The following is a 20,038-nucleotide window of genomic DNA, read 5'->3' as shown; positions in this document are numbered from 1 at the left end:
TCACTTCTTTTACTTCATGAATTCTTCCTTTTGCTTTAGCTGCTCGACGCTCAAGAGAAAGTTTCAGAGTCTCCTCTGACATCCATCTTGGTCTTTTCTTTCTTTCCTGTCTTTTCAGTGATCTCTTGCTTTCTTCATGGATGATACCCTTGATGTCATTCCACAACTCGTCTGGTCTTCGGTCACTGGTGTTCAATGCATCAAATCTATTCTTGAGATGGTCTCTAAATTCAGGTGGGATATACTCAAGGTCATATTTTGGCTCTCGTGGACTTGCTCTGATTTTCTTCAGTTTCGGCTTGAACTTGCATATGAGCAACTGATGGTCTGTTCCACAGTTGGCCCCTGCCTTGTTCTGACTGATGATATTGAGCTTTTCCATCCTCTCTTTCCACAGATGTAGTCAATTTGATTTCTGTGTGTTCCATGTGGCAAGGTCCACGTGTATAGTCACTGTTTATGTTGGTGAAAGAAGGTATTTGCAATGAAGAAGTCGTTGGTCTTGCAAAATTCTATCATTCGATCTCTGGCATTGTTTCTATCACCAAGGCCGTATTTTCCAACTACTGATCCTTCTTCTTTGTTTCCAACTTTCACATTCCAATTGCCAGTAATTGTCAATGCATCTTGATTGCATGTTCGACCAATTTCAGACTGTAGCAGCTGATAAAAATCTTCTATTTCTTCATCTTTGGCCCTAGTGGTTGGTGCGTATATTTGAATAATAGTCGTATTAACTGGTCTTCCTTGTAGGCATATGGATATTATTCTATCACTGGCAGCGTTGTACTTCAGGATAGATCTCGAAACATTCTTTTTGACAATGAATGCAACACCATTCCTCTTCGAGTTGTCATTCCCAGCATAGTAGACTATATGATTGTCGGATTCAAAATGGCTAATACTAGTCCATTTCAGCTCGCTAATGCCTGGGATATCGATGTTTATGGGTTCCATTTCATTTTTGATTATTTCCAATTTTCCTAGATTCATACTTCGTACATTCCATGTTCCAATTATTCATGGATGTTTGGAGCTGTTTCTTCTCATTTTGAGTCGTGACACATCAGCAAATGAAGATCCTGAAAGCTTTGCTCCATCCATGTCATTAAGGTTGACTCTACTTTGAGGAGGCAGCTCTTCCCCAGTCATTTTCTGAGTGCCTTCCAACCTGGGAGGCTAATCTTCCAGCACCATTTCAGAAAATGTTCCGCTGCTATTCATAAGGTTTTCACTGGCTAATGCTTTTCAGAAGTAGACTGTCAGGTCCTTCTTCCTAGTCTGTCTTAGTCTGGAAGCTCAGCTAAAAGCTGTCCTCCATGGGTGACCCTGCTGGTATCTGAATACCAGTGGCATAGCTTCCAGTATCACAGCAGCACACAAGCCCCCACAGTACGACAAACTGACAGACACGTGGGGGTTCGTTTATCCCTAGTCACTCTTAAAATTCTCTCTTTATCTTTGGTTTTGGCAGGCTTGATTATAGTATGTCTTGATGACTTTCTTTTGGGTTGTACCCTGTGTGGGGTTCAATAAGCTTCTGGGATAGATATCTTCTTATCTTTCATGGTATCAGGGAAGTTGTCTTCCAACAAATCTTTATCAATTCTCTCTGTATTTTCTGTTATCCCCCCTGTTGTGGTACTCCGGTCACTCCTAGGTTATTCCTCTTGGTAGATCCACATAATTCTTAGGGTTTCTTCAATTTTTAAAATTCTTGTTCTGATACTGTCTGGAATAAATTGGTATCAAATTCTTTATCTTCAGTCTCAGTAATTCTGACTCCCATTGCCTCAATTCTGCTCCTGTGACTTTCTGTTGTATTGTCTAATTTCAAATTTTATTGTTAATATTTTGGATTTTTGTTTGCTGTCTCTCTGTGGCTTGTTAAATTTGTCAGTATGCTCTTGTATCACATTCATAAGTTCTTCTGTTGCTTTGTGTGTTCCTTGGCTTGGTCTGCATTTGCCTGATTTCCTTCCTGATCTGTTGAAGAGCTCTGTTTATTAATCTTTTGAATTCTACCTCTGGTAACTCTAAGACCTTCTCTTCCTCTGGAAGATTTGTTGGTTCTTTGTTTTGGTTCCTTGCTGAAGCCATCATGGTCCACTTCTTTATGTGATTTGATATTGACTGTTGTCCCTGAGCCATCTATAAGTTACATTTATTTTATATTTGCTTACTGTCTCCTAGCTTCTTGTTTTGCTCTGATATGCCCAAATAGGGTAGTCCTGTAAGCTACTTTGATTCTTGGTGTCTTTGAAGCTCTCACATCCTGTCACCAGGTGGTCAGAGTTGTTACTAAGTATGTGAGCCCAGTAGTCCATTTACTTTTCTTGTGTAGATTCAGCATAGGTGTCCAGGTCATTGGTCACTGAGTGTGTGGTGCGGGTTCTCACCTACAGTCCTTGACGGTCAGGTCTACATAGGGGTGATTAGAGTATGCACAGGTATCTGGCTACAGTAGGGGTTATGTGCTAAGTGAGGTACGGGGCTGATAGCTGCCCCTGAGTGCCTGGGTGGAAGGTGGGTCCCTGTTCCCTACACTATGTAGGTGAGTAGGTTTTGGAGCTGGACTTTGGGCATCCAGTGCTGTTGGCCGTAAGGGCTGGGATGCACCACTGGTTCTTGGACCCCCGTCATGGGTGGGTAGGTGCAGTAGGTGGTGACACCAGGCCTCAGGGCCCTGATGTGGGTAGGTAAGGACCCTGCTTAATGGGCAGGGTGGTGTCAAATGTCCTGAATCTGCCACTACTTCTTAGCTGTTGAAGTTGAAAATAGACCTCAGCTAGATACCCTGTCGTACTGTACTAATGAGGGCCTATGCTGTTGAAATGAGCCCACACAGGTTTAGGCAAGGGTGAAAGGCATTCAAAGTCTGTGGACCCTGTATGTCTGTGCCTACACAAAAGGCAATGCCTGGCCTGAGTTTCTGGCTTGGGGAGCTGGCAGATTATTTCTTCCTGTTTGTTAATTTGTTCCCTCTCCAAATCCAGGAGAATGGCTCAGGACTTACAATGGGTCCCACTTCCAGCCTGTGTGGCCCAGCAATCACTGAAGCTGAATCAGGACAGGAGCAGAGCAGGGAGGGGCAGGTAAATGAGAGAGAGGTACTTCACAGAGGGGGGAAGGGTTTTTTTGATCCTGCACGGTAGGTTAGATGCTTGCACTTAACTTTCACAGATTCAGTGCCACTTTCCCCTGGGTCTGCAGGCTTGTGCAGTCTCTCCACTGCTCAGTTTCTCCCGGTGTGGAAAATGCATCCTGAGCGCTACTGCTTGCCTCAGCCCATGTTTGCCAGCCAGTCCAGTCTGCAGGGTGCTGGCCAGGTCAGGGCTGGCAAATCCTTGCTGCTTCTGAACTGTCTCCCCCTCCCCCTGCCACTCAGTCTGACTTCTCAACTTTGTCTTTGATATTCAGGGCTTCTAAATTGTCATATATAATCGATTCCCTTGCTTTTTGGGGGATCTTTGTTGTAAGAGGAACCACAGGAAGCATCTGACTACTCTGCCATCTTGGCCTCCCCTCCTCAAAGACATTTCTCATGAAAAGCAGCTGAATATTAAATATAGACATCTGCCCAGGAAAGGGATGAACACATGGAGTTTGCTGCAGTCCCCAGTGGCCTCATGCTTCTGCTAACATTATGCCTGGTTTTCCAGATAAGAAGTCTCTGTTGTCATTGGTCATAAGAGTAGCTTCAGAAAGGGTGAGGATGAGATCACCACCTGCATTTGTAAAAAGTTGGCTGCTGGAGCAGACACACACATCACCTACTACATCTTCTGTATCTTCTCCCATTGATTTTCTACCACAGCACCTAATAATTTGTACATAGTGGGAGCTCAGTGAATGGTTGTCAAATGAATTAATGGATGCTTTAAAGATTTTTTTAAATTGTTTTAATTAAGAAGCTTCTCTGCAGCAGTTGACCTGGCATCCCCAAGAGAATCTGTTTTAGAAAAGAAATAACTCTTCTCAAAGAATTTGGAAATTGTTTCATCAGAAGGAAATGGATTCAGAAGGGTGGAACAAGCAGTGTCATTGCTGATGTCAGATGGATCTTGGCTGCATGCAGAGAATACCACAAATATACTTACCTGTGTTTTATTGACTATACAAAGGCATTTGACTGTGTGGATCATATCAGTTTACGAATAACATTGTGAAGAATGGGAATCCCAGAGCACATAATTGTGCTCTTGTGGAACCTGTACATAGACCAAGAGGCAGTCGTTTGAGCTCAACAAGGGGATACTTTGTGGTTTAAAATCAGGAAAGGTGTGCGTTAGGGTTGTGTCCTTTCACCATGTTTATTCAGTCTGTATGCTGAAAGAATCATTGGGCAAATCTGCAGCAAAAAGACCTTTTTAAAGTGCTAAGAAGCAGAGATGTCACTTTGAGTACTAAAGTGCATCTGACCCAAGCCATGGTATTTTCAGTTGTCTCATATGCACAGGAAAGCTGGACAATGTATAAGCAAGACTGAAGGAGAATTGATGCATTTCAGTTATGATGTTGAGAAAGAATATTGAATATACTATGGGCTGCCAGAAGAATGAACAATCTGTTCTGGAAGAAGTACAGCCAGAATACTCCTTAGAAGCAAGGGTGGAGAGACTTGGACAAGTTATCAGGAAGGACCAGTCCTTAGAGAAGGACGTCATGCTTGGTAAAGTGGAGGGTCAGCGATAAAGGAAATCCTTCAAAGAGATGAATTGACACAGTGGCTGCAACAATGGGCTCAAGCATCACACCGATTGTGAGGATGGCACAGGACTAGGCAGTATTTCATTCTGTTGTGTATAGGGTCAGTATGAATTGGAACTGACTAGATGGCACCTAACAACAGCAACGGCCTTATTACTGATGCATATATTTTCATGAATCTTTGTTGTGCTTCTTTGTTTTAAGTTCCTCTGGGCTGAACATTTTGTTCCCTGGTTAGTGCAAGAAAGTTAACATACTGCTAAGTGCTGTGCATAGTGATAGAAGTCTATTAATAATACATATGTAGAGTTTGGCTCACAAAGCCATGTACTGAAGAGCAAAGAGCTTTGTACTTCAGAGTAGCTTTCCATAATCAATATTCCTACTCTATTCAATAAAAAACTTACTAGGGCATAAAATGTATAAAGCTTGATCAGTTCCTTTTATTTTGGTCGCCTGTTCAGCAAAAATGACGAGTTAATTCTTTTCAAAATGCATTTACAACTTTAAAAGGACAACAGACATTGTAATAAATTAGTTATGCTGCAGTACACTGATTTTTTATTATACACACATTTAATTTGAATACCTTGTTCTAGGGATTCAATTCCTAAAGTGTTTGTAAATCTATATGTGCTCAGTCAAAACATGACCGTTAACTAATGCTATTATTCTTTCAATCTGTCATCATTAAATCACTTAAGATTCTGTGTTGCTTTGCTTTATATCTAAGCCTTTAGGAGAAGGAGAAAAGAATTACTTTGTAAGTAATTCTAAGCCTTATGAAAGTGATGAAACATAGATTCTAAAGGTCAAAGGTGACTGTAAAACTATGATGGTCCTGGCATCTTATTGCTATTAGAATCGTTTTATGTCACATTAGTAGGATGGAGGCCTTTAAAAATAGTCACTAAACATGCCTACTTTTCTAACTTTGGCTTTGCTGATTTAGGATGTCTCTACTCATTGCTTTATAGTAATAAGATTCTTGTTTTTTTCTGCCCCATCCCCCTTCAGTTCAGAGAATGGTTTGATAATGGGATTCCTTAGGTTGGAGTGGTGGCACAGTGGTTAAGAGCTCAGCTGCTAACCAAAAGGTCAGCGGTTTGAATTCACCAGCCGCTGCTTGGAAACATTATGGAGCAGTCCTACTCTGTCCTACAGGGTTGCTCTGCATTGGAATCAACTCGACGGCAACGTATTTCATTTGGCTTTTTTGGACCTGAATGAGTAATTGCAAAGCCTCAAGTAGGCTTCCCCAATCCAAAATTTGTCTCCTGTATCTTTTGATGGGAATATTATTTCCACAATTAAAAGAGTCCTTTCTTTGATTTAATCTTGGTTTCTTCTTCTGAGCTGCAAATACCTCCTGGGAATGATAACATATTAAGTGTTAAGTATTTCTACCTTATGTGGATACATTCATTAGACCATGTCCTAAGAGTAGACTTAAATCATGTGGAAAATATGAAGAAATTGGGCAATGAGTTTCAGGCCTGGGGAGAAAGATTCAGAAAGCAGATTCTAGAAGGTAACAAAGAAACCCTGAGCTTCATAGTTCTAATCTGTGGTGGCCGTGGTGTCTGGGTTGTTGTTTCCTTCCTGAGCTGTCTCCTCTAAGAATTCAGTGCCCAGAATTTGTACTGCTAATACTCGAAACAAACAAACAAAAAATTGGAATCATCCTTCACTCCTCTGTTTCTCTCCCATCCCAAATCTAATCCATTAGAAGTGTGTCTCCATCTTCAAAATATATCCAGGATCTGATCGCTTTTTACCACGTTCACTGTGACTGCCACAGTTGAAGCCATCATCGTTTCTCCTAGACTTGCAAAGGCTTCCAAACTCGTCACTCTACTTCTCTTCCTTCCTCCGCTACCCATAGGCTATTCTTCACTAAGTAGCCAGGGTGATCCTTTAAAAGCTTAAGTTGCATCATCATGTTACCTCTCTCTGTAAAACCCACCAGTGATTTCCCAGCATGTTGGAACAACATATGCAATCCTTACTCTAGCCTTTTCCAGTTGTCATTGTTGATTCTGACTCATGATGACTCCAGGTGTGTCAGAATACAAGTCTATTATTCTCTCATAGGGTTTTCAATGGCTGATTTTTTCAGAAGTAAATCGCCAGGCTTTTCTTCCGAGGTGCTTCTGGGAACCTAGTTTCCCAGCTGTTCAGTTGGAATCCTAGCACATTAACTGTTTGCACCACCTAGGGATCCCTCCTCTAGCTTACAAGGCTCTGTATAACCTTGCCCTTGACTATCCCTCAGTTTCTGTCACTCTCTCCCTGACCACCTGTCTCAGCCATACTGGCTTCTGTGCTGTTCCTATTAAGCGCCAAGTGCTCTCCTTCCTTGGGATCTTTGAACATGCTGTTCTGTCTGCCTAGAATACTCCATGGCAACCTACTTTTGTTGTGCTCATTCCTTCATTTTATTCGGCACGCAGAAATCTTCTCTGTTCACAGCACTGAAATCGTTCTCTCATCCATTTCTCTCATCCCTGTGTTATCTTGTCACCATGTCATGTGTTGATGCATTTATATCTGTCTACCCCATTAGAAGGTAATATTTGCATGGTCAGGGACTTTGCCTTGCTCACTGCTGTGCATTTCTATTGGCTGGAATTGTTGTTGTGTGCCATCAAGTTGATTCTGACTTGTAGCATCCCTATATGACAGAGTAAAATTGCCCCATAGGGTTCCTAGGATGTAATCTTTAAGGGAGCAGATCTCCTGGTCTTTTCTCTCATGGGACAGCTGGTGGGCTTCAACTGCCAACCTTTCAGTTAGCAGCCGAGTGCCTGTTATGCCACTAGGGCTCCTTATTGGCTAGAATACTGTGGTTTATAGTTGGCGCATAAGTATTACTTGTTGCAAGAAAGAATGACACTTGTTGAAAGAAAGATTGAATGAATACATGAATGAGTGGGTGATTCACTTATCAGTTGGGAAGGTTAATTTCTTTTTCTGGGGATGCTGGCTTTTTAGTTCCTTTCTAGCTTCAGTCTTTGCTGCTTGTAATTATCTTAGCTAAATTTCCTTTTAGGCATTATTTTCACTGTGCATTTCACAATTTGAGTTACCAACATTCCAGCATTTCTTGCCTCAAACTTTTGAAGAGCCCAAAATGGCTGACAGCATGGCTCTCTCATTAATAGTAGGAACACCGAAGTTGTTTCCATGTGAAAGAAAGGCAAGTTTACTCAGCATTCTCAATGACCAGGGAGTAATGTGAAACATTTTATTTCAGGGTCTCGAGAAAACCTTCCTCTCCTCAAATTGATATTCAGCACATTTTAGTGGAAATTAAATTTCCACAAGTAGAAATTCCTTTGTCTCGTAAGAAGACCAGACTTTATGGTCTGACTGAGACTAGAAGGACCCTGGAGGTCATGGTCTGGACCTACTGTTAGCCCCAAGTTGGAAGCATTCCTAAAGCCAACTCTTCAGACAGGGTTTGGACTGGACTGTAAGACAGAAAATGATATTGGTGAGGAGTGAGCTTCTTGGCTTAAGTAGAAATATGAGGCGATGTGGGCAGCTCCTGTCTGGAGGTGAGATGAGAAGGCAGAGGGGGACAGGAGCTGGCTGAGTGGACACAAGGAATACAGGGTGGAGAGAAGGAGTGTGCTGTCTCATAGGAGACTAACTGTGCATACGTAGCAAGGTGTGTTATGTTTTTGTATGAGAGACTGACTTGATTTGTAAACTTTCACTTAAAGCAAAATAAAAAAGAAATTCCTTTATTTGGCTTACATTTTTTTACTCTTTTTAACTTGCAAAATAATATCTCCTGAAAATGATAAAATTTGACCCTGTGTGATCACAGTGCTCTAATTATAAAATTAGTGGCTGTGAAATGATTCTCAAACTGTGCATTTGTGTTTGAGTTTAGAAGAGAATATTATTTTGGCAATGTGAAATATTATTGGTTAGTTGTTGCTGATGGTGTCATTGTCATCATCAGAGGCTATTAAGAGAGCATTCTTGTTTGAATCCAGAACACGTTTCCTCAGACTAAGACCAACATTTACTTTTCCTGGTAATGGTTAATCGGATAGCCTCTTGTCTAAGGAATTTGCTTTCCCTACCACCTGACCAAGCTTCATGGGTTTGCCGTTCATTTTTGTTAATTTGCCAGAGTATCACTGAGTGTCTATGAAGAGTGATGAGAAATTTGGGGAGTGCATAAGCCTGATGATTGAACAACATGGTGAATATAACTAATGTCATTGAACTATACATGTGAAAATTATTGAAATGCAAATGCTTTGTTACCTGTATATTTACCACAATTAAAAAAAAAAAAAAAGGTCATGTGTTTTAGAATCAGTTAAACCTGCCTTTGGATCTTGCCCTTGCACTTACTGTTGTGACCTTGGAAGTGTTACTCACTCTTTATGTCAGTGTTCTTTTCTGTAAAATGGGAAGTTATATTTTCCTCACAGAGTTGTTGGGAGGATTAAATGAAGTAGTGCACATATGGCAGTTTGCACAGTGCCTGACACAGAGTAAGCTTGCAGTAGATGTGCACTGTTACTGTTGTGACTTGGGAAATATATCATGATACACTGGTAGCCCAAATAAATTAATGCCTTGTCTACATTGTTCAGCTGGACCCTATGAAAAAACAAGTTAACCCTACATACTCAGACTGGTAAGGAGCTATGAAGATTAATTTATTTCCTGCATTCCATGGCCTTCTACTCTACTTAAGGCATTTCCATAGCCAATTTCAAAGTGCTGCTCACCCTTGTGAGGTAGGACCTGGCCTTTGAGACTTCCCATATTCCCCTCTGGAGCAGGAGGATGAATGAGGGTGTGTTGAAAGGCACTGGAGTTGGGAGATCGGGGTTTGAATTGGCTTGGTCTTTGACACAGGCATTACCCACTAAAGGGAAGGTCCCAGGCAGTCGCAAAGCCACGTTTTCCGGAGGCTGGAGGACTGTTACTGTAACAACTTCTAAAGGAGAGCACAAGTAGCGTTTAGCTGAGCTGACTCCTTTGATTTCTTATTCTGTCAGATCCTAGAGACACTTTGTTGGGTTGGTAGAGTTCGGGATGTTCTGTTTTTATGGCTGCCACGTGATTTGTAACTAAACATAGATAGGGCTTTTGAAAAAAATAAAGAAAAATTGATGAGCGACGACTATGAAAAGACCCACATTTTTAAAAGGAACCTAGAAGCCGTTTACTGGTGTGCTTTTTTCCTTTGGCTCTTGCTGGGTTGGTATTTTCTCTGAGGCGGTAAACAATAGCTATAGTGACAAATGCCTTACATTTCTTTAGAGAATTTGTCGTTTGCCGATGAATGAAAGTTGGGTGATTTTGGTTAATGAGCTACCAACAGGGTTTTTGTTACTTTCTATAAAACCATAGTCATTAAACTTTCCTTTTCATTTTTCTTTGTAATGACTTCCCAAATCCCTCCATTGCTAATTCTTGTAGGGTCGTGATAAATTAATTGAGAAAGCAGTTTGTACAGCGTAGCCCATTCCCTTCCAACAAGCATACACATTACCGCGACTTGCTGTAAGTCTAAATCTTGTTTCTTTTATACTCCTTGGTGAGCCTACGTGGCTGGAACTATAGACCATGGTGTTTCTAGAATTTCTAATAATATGGCCTTTGATGAAATGGGAAACCCTGGTGGCATAGTGGTTAGGAGCTATGTCGGCTGACCAAAAGGTTGGCTGTTCAAATCCACGAGGCACTTATTGAAACCCTATGGGGCAGTTCTACTCTGTCCTGTAGTGTCACTGTGAGTCAGAATTGACTCGATGGCAATGGGTTTGATTTTTGTTTTGATGAAATCAATGAAATCTTCATAAGTAAAATGTTAATTGTGTGTGTGTGTTTTCTGTGTAAGCAGGGGACAAACGTATAAGTAGAAGAACATAAGAAGAAAGGGAATGAACATTTAATGTATATTTATTATCCACAAGTTTCGATATTTGGTATTATTCCCCCCTTTTACAAATGAGAACATAGAACTAGGCCAAAATCACATGGCTTTTAAGTGGCAAGTCACAGATTTAAACCAGGTAAATTTGACTCCAAAGCTTGCCTGTCTTCTATACCACGTGACCCCCTGTCTTATTCACTAACTATATTGTAGGAACCTCATAGTCAGCTGTTTTATCTAATCTCTTCCCTAATAGCCAGAGAGCTCTTCTTTTAGTGAATCCATTGAGGAAGAGGGCTTGAAAGGAGAACCTGGGAACAGTTTACCCTGACATATCCCTATCACATTGTATTTTGCCCTAGAATTCAGAGCTCCTGTGCCCTGAGACTCAGACATGAGGGACAAGAGCTCGGCTTGGGTGAATGGGGTGAGGATCTGCCAGAGTGAGCAGAGTGAGGAGGAAGGCTCTGGAGCTTCGCCTCAGGAGAAGGGCTGTCTCTGGGGAAGTGCAGAACTGAACTTCTCCCAGTCTTTCATATCTGAGAATTTCTGTCGTTAGTTGCTACTGACAAGCTCATGGCGACCTTAGGTATGACAAAACAAAATGTTGCCTTGTCCTGTGCCATCTGCATGATCATTGATGTGTTTAAGTCCATTGTTCAGGTTATTGTGCAGTGCTTTCCACCTAGAGGGCTTATCTTCTAGCACTGTATGAGACAGTATTCTGTTGTGATCCATAAGGTTTTTGTTGGCTAGTTTTTGGAAACAGATCACCAGGCCTTTCTTTCTAGTCTGTCTTAGTCTTGAAAATCTACTGAAAAATGTCCACTGTGGGTGACCCTGCTGATATTTGAAATACCAGTGACATAGCAACACACAGGCCACTGTATTGTGACAAACTGACAGACAGGTAGTGAGTTTGAGAATTACAAATGTATTATTGCCCATATTCACCTAACATAAGCAGGACCTGCTCAGCACTCTGTCGTCCAGCCCACTGAATCATGTTCAAGCCTCGGAAAACCAAGTGAAGAGGAAGTGCAGTAGTTAGATAGAGGGGGACGGTTATGGCGCAACAAATCCCAAAGAATTGTCTGAATCATTTTCTTCAATGTGCTTTTCAAAAAGACTACTCATGCTCAGCCTTCAAGCTTTTTATAACGATGACATTCATTCAATAGAGTTTGATCAGTATTAGATTTCTTAGAAATTTGCTTTCTGATTGAGCATCTGTTACTCGATTTTGATTTTACTCTAGTTTTTGTAAGGCCAGGGTACTGGTACCATATATTTTTTTTCTTTTTTTCCTGAATTTTTTCTTTAAAGCAGTCACAAAGCTGAGACATTTTTCCTCAAATCTGAGATGTGACAAGACACGAGAATGTTCTTAGTTTTGTTTATTGTTCCAGAAGTTAATGAGACTTTTGGTATTTATGTGAACGCTGTAGGGTTGTATTAATACTGTGTGTTTGAGAAATGCAGTAATAACCCACAAAAGGACATTGTGTCTGGAATAATTCTCCAGGAACGAATGTAGCATCGTGATATTGTTTCATTTTCTGCAAACTTCGTGCAAACCCCCCTGTGCTTTTTCCTTTTGTGTGCATGTAAGTGTGTGTGTGTGTGTGTGTGTGTGTCTGTTAGTGTGTTTCATGTTGTTGGGTGCCATTGGGTCGATTTTGACTCATAGTAATCCCATGTGACAGAGCGGAACTGCCCATAGGGTTTCCTAGGCTGTAATCTCTACAGGAGAAGATTTCCAGGTCTTTGTCCTGTGGAACCACTGGGTGGGTTCGTACTGCCAACTTCTTGGTTAACTGTTGTGCCACCAGGGCACCTTTTTAAATGAAGAAAACAAAAACAAGTATCCCTCACCAAATAGATAAGTGGCTTCAACAGATTTCTAAAAAAACCTTGTGAATTGATGATAATGCCAAAGGAACACCTAAAGGGGAAGAAAGGAAAATGGCTATCTAGCACCAGTCCTGCTTGTTCAAATCCCCCAGTGAGCTCCATCAAGGGGTACAAAAAAAATGACAATCTTTTCAGATATGATTATCAAGAAGACTACTTGAACTATGGATTTACAGCCACTAGAAAAAAAAAAATTATCATTAAGGGATCATTAATGATTAACCTCTCCCAAAGTGTACATCATGCCTTGAAAGATTAGTTAATGACATTCTGATCAGCAGGATGGATTAGAGAGACCACAGCATGCCCTGCAGGGGTTAGGCACCCAGATGCTAGAGGCAGGCTGTTGGGTTTGAATCCCAGCTCTGCTGTTTATAGTGGTGTGCCTTGGTTTCCCAACTGTAAAGTCAGAATTAAATAGTACTCACCTTAGAGGTCTGTTGTGAGAATGAAATGAGTTAACATGCGTAAAGTGCTTAGAGGAGTGCCTGTCATATAGTGTGTGCAAAACAAGTGTCAGTTTAAAAATATACCTTATCTCACTTTATGTCATCTTATAAAGATTCCTGTTTCGTGTATTTTATATAGGTATGTTATATTATAATTATTTGTAATCGAATTTACTAAAATTGGGGTTATGTGTTCAAGTATTGTGATGGGGTACGTAAATGAAATATCTGTAGGCCACTTCCCAGAAGGTACAGGGGCTCCTAAAAGTTTCCCAGGTCTCTGGAAGCATAAACAGTTACTGTTATTAACCCTTCACTGGGTATAGAGCAGGGCTTATGCTATTGGATTTTGGGGACTGGGCATAAAAGCAAAAACAGGTCACCTTTTGACTTTCTTCTCTATTCGTATCTTCTGACCTAATTGTCACTGTGTTTCATAACCAGCTATAAACGTAAGGAACATATTCCTAAGTCAGTTTATGTAAAAGCGTGGCTGCATATGTAAAAGAGTATTTATCAACTATATATGGTAGCCTGCTTTTAACTCACTTTTAATATGTATACCGTTATCCCAGTGGCAAGGGGTCAGATGGGTAGAACTAGATTCTTATATTAACAAAGTTGAAAATTTAGAGGTCATCTCTGGCCTTTTAAAACAAGGTATGCACAACTTCAGAGATTCATACTCTATCCTACTAATTAAAAAAGGAAGACCAACTTTCACAGAAAGCCATCCAGTAGTTTGTGACATGAAACCTCACAACAGTTGCTATGAATTAGGTTCATCTGGCTTCAAGAGGAATCCCAACTCAACGGCCATTGTTTTTTGGGTTGGTAACTCAAAATCTACCAGTTGTGACCCCATGTGTGTCAGAATAGAACTGTGCTCCACAGAGTTTCAGTGCGTCAGGAAGCTCTCCTTTTAGTTTCTGAGTGGTACAAACAGCTAACATGCTTGGTTGCTAAACGAAAGGTTGGACATTTGAGTTCACCTAGAGGCACCTTGGAAGAAAAGTCTGGTGATCTACCTCTGGAAATCAGACAGTGAAAACCCTGTGGAGCGTACTTCTGCTTGGACACACGTGGGGCGGCCACGAGTCAGAACTGACTCTACAGCAGCTGCTGCTGGTGGAGAGGAGTGGTGGTTCGGCGGTGGAATGCTCGTCCTCCACGTGGGAGGCCTGAGTTGGTTCTTAGCCAGTGTAACTTGTGCACAGCCACCACCCGTCTGTCAGTTGGTGTGTTGCTATGATGTTGGATAGGTTTCAGCATAGCTTCCAGAGTAAGTCAGAGTAGGAAGAAAGACCTAGCGAACTACTTCTAGAAATCAGCTAATGAACACTCTATGGATCACGAAAGTCCAGTCCACAACCGATCATGGGATTGGAGCAGGAAGGGACAGCATTTTGCCTGCTGTACAAGGTTCACCACAAGTCAGGAGCCGACTTGATGGCAGTTAACAACAACAGTAATTCAAAGCCGATAGACTATGAATTGGTCCCAGAAAGAGAGATTATTACACATATTTGATTTCATGATTTAAGTTTTCTTTTGAATTTTACATTTTCCTTACTAACCAAACCCAGTGATTTAAGTTTTCTTTTGAATTTTACGTTTTCCTTACTACTTCTTTAAATTGATCAAACCCAAACAGGTATTCCTGGAGGACCTCTGAATGGAAAGAATGCCAAGTCTCTCTCCTCCTTGAGCAGCAGGATCCCCAGTGGCATGCGACAGGACCCGTTTGTGGTGGTGGCATCCAGACCCGGGAGGTGTACTGTGCCCAGAGCGTACCGGCATTCACTGCACAGAGGGCCAAGGAAGGTAGGCAGCTGGTTCCGGGACAGATGGTGCTGCTGGCTTCAAGGGAAATCAACTCCCACGCTATACCCAGTATTTTTTTTTTTTTGATAATAGACTCCTATATTTTGCCACTTGGAGTAATTTGGAATAGTTAAAAATAGCGCTACTAATAATAACAACTGCCTTAAAGGGCTTTGTAAAACTTAAATGCAAAAATGTACCTAAGGTTTGTGGCACAAATTGAATACTACAAGCTAAGGGGCTAGTATGCTGGAGTGACTGAGTAATGAACGAATAAATAGCATTTTTTTTTTGTGTGTCATTTATGAATGTGACAATTTATACAGATATATCCCTTTTAAATGTCCAGCATCTATCATTTTATTTCTAAATGCTAGCTTAGGAAGAAGAAACTGCCTCCACGTTAAGCCCTCCATGAGGCAGGTACCACCCGACACTAGCTCAATTTTTTCAGGGTGTGGGAAAGTGACAACATATAGAGACTGAAAACCTTACCCAGATTTATGTAAGTCAATTGATTGAAAAGCCAAGAGTGGACAGCAGCAGGTCCACACTAGAAGGGTATGTGGTCTGTTCCAAACATATAGGAGAACCCAGAAGTGCCCCCTGCAGTAGTCAAGATGGGACTGTTTCCTTGGGTCTGCCAAGTGTGCATTCTCTGCTGTGGACTTTGGTTAAGAGGGAATACAACCTTCTTGCTATGGTTATGTATCCATTTTATTCTGTAAAGGTCTTCATACCAGGTGACTTTTTTATGACATGGCCTCTCAGAGTTCCAGAGAAAACAATGATCATAGCCTTGGATGATGAATCTTAGGATTCCAAGAGGGATAAACTTTACAGATTCCTTAGCATTTTGCTTCCACAAATGAAGTTACAGGGCCACATTTACAAGGCTAGAGGTATTTAGAAAAACAAAAGTCAGCTCTTCTTTCTACTCTAATTTCACCTTTGGAAAGTGACAATTTGCACACTTTCTGCTTCAGGATAGAACATGACTATGCTCACTCGTCTGAATTAGGAACAGAATTTAGATCAAAAGCTCCAGATTATTATTTCAAACATTGGTGATCTTTCCTTCTTTGTCTTCCCTTCTACTACTGTCTATAGTAAGGATCTTCTGGGATCAACCCATAAATCAAAGTGTTGTAGAATTCATATGTTAATACCTACCTATATTCAGCTTTAACTTTTAATGATATTTACATCTTCCTAAAGTTTCTTTACTAAAAACAGCTTTTTTCTTGAGTAACCTTGTTCTAAAATTTCATCAACTTAAAGCTTTTCCGGCTTTCTGAATGGGAGCGTACTGGGCAGAAAGACGGCAATTAGTGAGAAAGCAGAAGGATGGTGTTTTAGAGTTGGGAATTCAGTGCTACATTGGGGCATGGACTGAAGTGGAGAAGTGTTAAAGGCAGATTTAGTAGCTCACTAAGCCCTGATACAATCTGCTTTAAGCATCTGAAGAAGAGAAAATCTAAGGGCAAGCCACATTTCCAAATTAATACCTGTTCACATGGCAACAGAAAAGTACTTGGAAGGCACTAAAACCTGGCAGCCCAATTCTCATGGAGGGCCTAGAGGTGAGGCCAAGATGTAGATACGTCGAGGACTAGGACTATACTGTACTTGTGTACACAGTTAACCGTAGTATGTAAAATTATGTTGGACAATGTGGCATACGCACAATTGCGTTAAGGCACAGTAGAACTTGATACTTACTTTTGTAGTCATCGTCAAAGTCTTTATTTTGCTCTAGTGTGGAAGTGAACCAGCAGAATTGTTTACCCATTACTTCCACTTTTTATAAATTCTTTCATTTCTTACTGTTATCCTTTATAGATATACCTTCGCAAAACCTGGTAGGGTGAGAATTTCTTCTTGGCTGAAGTTAAACACAGAACAGTTGAGTTGCTATTTTCAGGGACCAGAGAGTAAGTGAGTAATTAAGGGGGCAAAATTTAAATATTGCTAACCATTTCTGCTAATGCAGTAATAAAGGCCACAATTGGTGACATTTCTTGTACTTTCAGTTTCTGTGAACATCAGCTTATTTTATTATTATTTTAGTTATGTTAGCTTTTGCTGAGAGAAGACATTTTAATAGCATTGATTTTAGAAACTCTTTTCTCAGTCACGATGTTGTTGACATCCCTACAATGTTAATTTTTTTTTTTTTTTTTGATCCTCTGTTCACTCTCTAGAGTGAAATTGCTTGACATTTTTTTTTTTTTTCCTAAGAAATCCCACCATCCACTGTGGGATAGCTGCTCTGTATTCCAAGAACCTCGTCTTAGAGGAACCCACAGTCTTGGAAAAGAAGCAAAGGTATTTCCATGAATCCCTTTTGCAACTGAATACAATAGAAACCTAGATCCCAGAATGAAAAAAAAAAAAAAAAGAGTGCTAACTACCACCCAAGGGCCTCTAAGGTGTACGGCCACGTCTGGATGCTGAGACTAATATACCTGACTTTGGTGCAGTTCTGACAATGACTTAGTCTTGTGGATGTTCCGCTTCCCATAGACCTCAGTGTATGGTGGCTGGAGGAACACTATATACCTATGGCATATTTACCTGATTCTCCTTTTGCTCTACATTCCTGTGGTGTTTTAAATTGTGTTGTAACAATCAGTACGAGAAATATGACCAGTAATACTAGCCAGGCCAATAGACTTAGGGTGAAATTTAGAGGAGTACTTATGATTTTGTTTAATGGTTATTGTTTTAGAGACAAATGGACTCCTCTTAAAACAAAGAAGCAGAGATAAATGAGCCAAATAACCTTTGCTAATTAACAGCAGTGCACATGAGGCCAGGAGAAACAGGGCACAGTAATATTTCAGAAGCACCAGCATGAGTGATGCTTGCCTGTAAATCTAAAATCTTGGATTTGGTAAGGAGATATTTGCTCCATACATGCCACTATGGTGTAGATACTCTTATATTGATAAATACGGGGTGAAAGAGCATGGAGGTTGAATGTATTCATACTTAGAAACCAAGTAAAATTTAAAATTCATAAAAAAATGTTGGTGAAGTTATAATTGAGCAGAACAGCACCAGGATTTTTTTTTTTTTTTTTTTTTCATATTTATGCTTTGGCATCACATCCCAAACCAAACCCATCGCCGTCCAGTTGATCCCGCCTCATAGAACCTCTGGGACAGAGGAGAGCTGCCCCATAGGGTTTGCAAGGAGCTGCTAGTGGATTTGAACTGCCGACCTTTTGGTTAACAGCCTGAGCTCTTAACCACGGGGCTACCAGGGCTCCGATGGGACAGAGTTTAGCTTTACATTGTTAAGTATGTCAGGTGCCCACTCCTTCCTACCCCAGTAAGATTGGATATTTTTTGAAAGGCTTATGTCTTTATCATGCTGGGTCTGGAGTTGGCATTAGGGGAGTACATGATCAGATAAGGGAACGTTTCCTGGAATGCTAAGTAATAGATAGGGACTTGATATGTTTGGGGTTATGGTTTTAGTTCTGACCTCTGTGAAACTTTGATAAGGCACATGAATGTTATACATGCCTTCTAGCTTATTAAATTAAAAATGTATATCAATTTGCTAAATAAAATCAGATGACAAACGTTCTTTTTTTTTTTTTTTCCAAAAAAATTTATTATCGACCAGCTATGCTTTAGGCTATGTACTAGGCTCTAGTATTATAAAAGGTGGCCCCCTCCCCAGTAATTTATAGTCTTTACATTGGAACAGCAATTGAACTAACAGTCATACTGTAGTGTCATAAGTCTGAGATGGTCACATATATGACATGGCTGAAACCATTTAATGATGCCTGAGGGTAATCTTTACAGCAGAGATAATCCTGGATGTTTGGAGGCTCAGTAGAAAAGAATGTTCTGAGCAGGAGGAAGAACATGTGAAAAGGAGTGGGTGGAGGTGTTGTGACATCATGGTGTGTTCACTGGAGGCACATAAACATCTGAGGAGACCACAGAGAATAAGGCGATTATGATGACACTGGAGAACCAGGCCTTTTCTGCCTTTCTGGAGTTTACTCTTTGTTTTTGAGATGATTGGTACTTATTGCAGATTATTTCCCCCCACTGGCAGGTTTTAAACAGAGAAGGAATCTTATTATTTTTAGCTGTACTGAAATATATAAAAATGTCAGTACGCTAAGAGAATTCCCATGAGTAGTCATCTCCTATTTGCCAACTTATCTGAGTGTCCAAGAAGTTTTCGAGATATGAAATAATTGACAATTTCAACAGATGAAAAGATTTCTAAAGGAGCAATTGGAGGAGATATTCCACCACCCTCTGAGAGACTGAAAATGTCCTTTGCCTGTCTTTTGAAATTGGTTTTAATGTCAATAAGCTTCTTTGGGTGGGAGAACATGGTACCTGGAAAGGAGTGAGCTTAGAGCTTTCCTTAGTGTTGACCTTAGAAAAGAAATGACAGCTTAAAAACCGGTTTTCAGCATTTTCTCTTGCTTTATGCTAACAGAGAAGCAGAGATAGCTGAAGGAAATAACCTTTGCTAATTAACAGCAGGATATTTGATGGCAGTTCCCTACCATATTGCAGGAAAGATGAACTTAGATCATATAAATTATGCACACACACACACACACACACACACAGGCGCAAATGGTTAAGCTCTTGGCTACTAACCGAAAGGTTGAAAGATTGATGGTTCAAACCCACACAGAGGCATCTTGGAAGAAAGACTTGGCATTCTGCTTCTAAAAAGTCATAGCCATGGAAGCTCTGTGGAGTGCAGTTTCTACTCTGCAACACATCAGGTCTTCTCCATGAGCCAGAATGAACTGAATGGCAACGGGTTTGGTTTTGGCTTGGTTTGTGTGTGTGTGTGTGTAAACCAAAAAACCAAACCAGTTGCCATTGAGTCAATTCTGACACATAGGGACCCTATAGGACCCTATAGACCTGCTGCATAGGATTTCCAAGGAGCTGCTGGTGGATTCAAACTGCCAGCCTTTGGTTAGCAGCCGAGATCTTAACCACTGTGCAACCAGGGCTCCAGTCTATATATACATATATATGTATATGTATATATGTGTGAATATATATATCTAATATTTGAATATAGCTCTGAAAGCCGAGAACAGTTTAAAAAAGGAACATTAAATACTTAGAGGTAACTGCATCACCAGGAGTCTAAATTAAGATTTGATTTCTCTTCACAGTGTTGGTATCTTAAGCTTAGTGGTTTTTTAATCAAGTATAACAGACTTATC

General features: G+C 40.7%; 1 protein-coding gene across 1 annotated transcript in view; it reads left to right on the top strand.

Annotated features, from left to right (window-relative positions):
• Nucleotides 1–20,038, top strand: part of THSD7B (thrombospondin type 1 domain containing 7B) — an 826,015-nt gene that overhangs the window by 229,046 nt on the left and 576,931 nt on the right. The window contains exon 4 of the mRNA XM_023542986.2: nt 14,639–14,808. Coding sequence (XP_023398754.2) covers nt 14,639–14,808 — 170 coding nt within the window. The remainder of the gene's footprint in view (nt 1–14,638; nt 14,809–20,038) is intronic.

This window comes from Loxodonta africana, chromosome 6 (assembly GCF_030014295.1).
Source record: "Loxodonta africana isolate mLoxAfr1 chromosome 6, mLoxAfr1.hap2, whole genome shotgun sequence".
NCBI lineage: Eukaryota > Metazoa > Chordata > Mammalia > Proboscidea > Elephantidae > Loxodonta > Loxodonta africana.
Note: the sequence above shows the minus strand (reverse complement) of the source record. Positions and strands in the feature narration are given on the sequence as shown.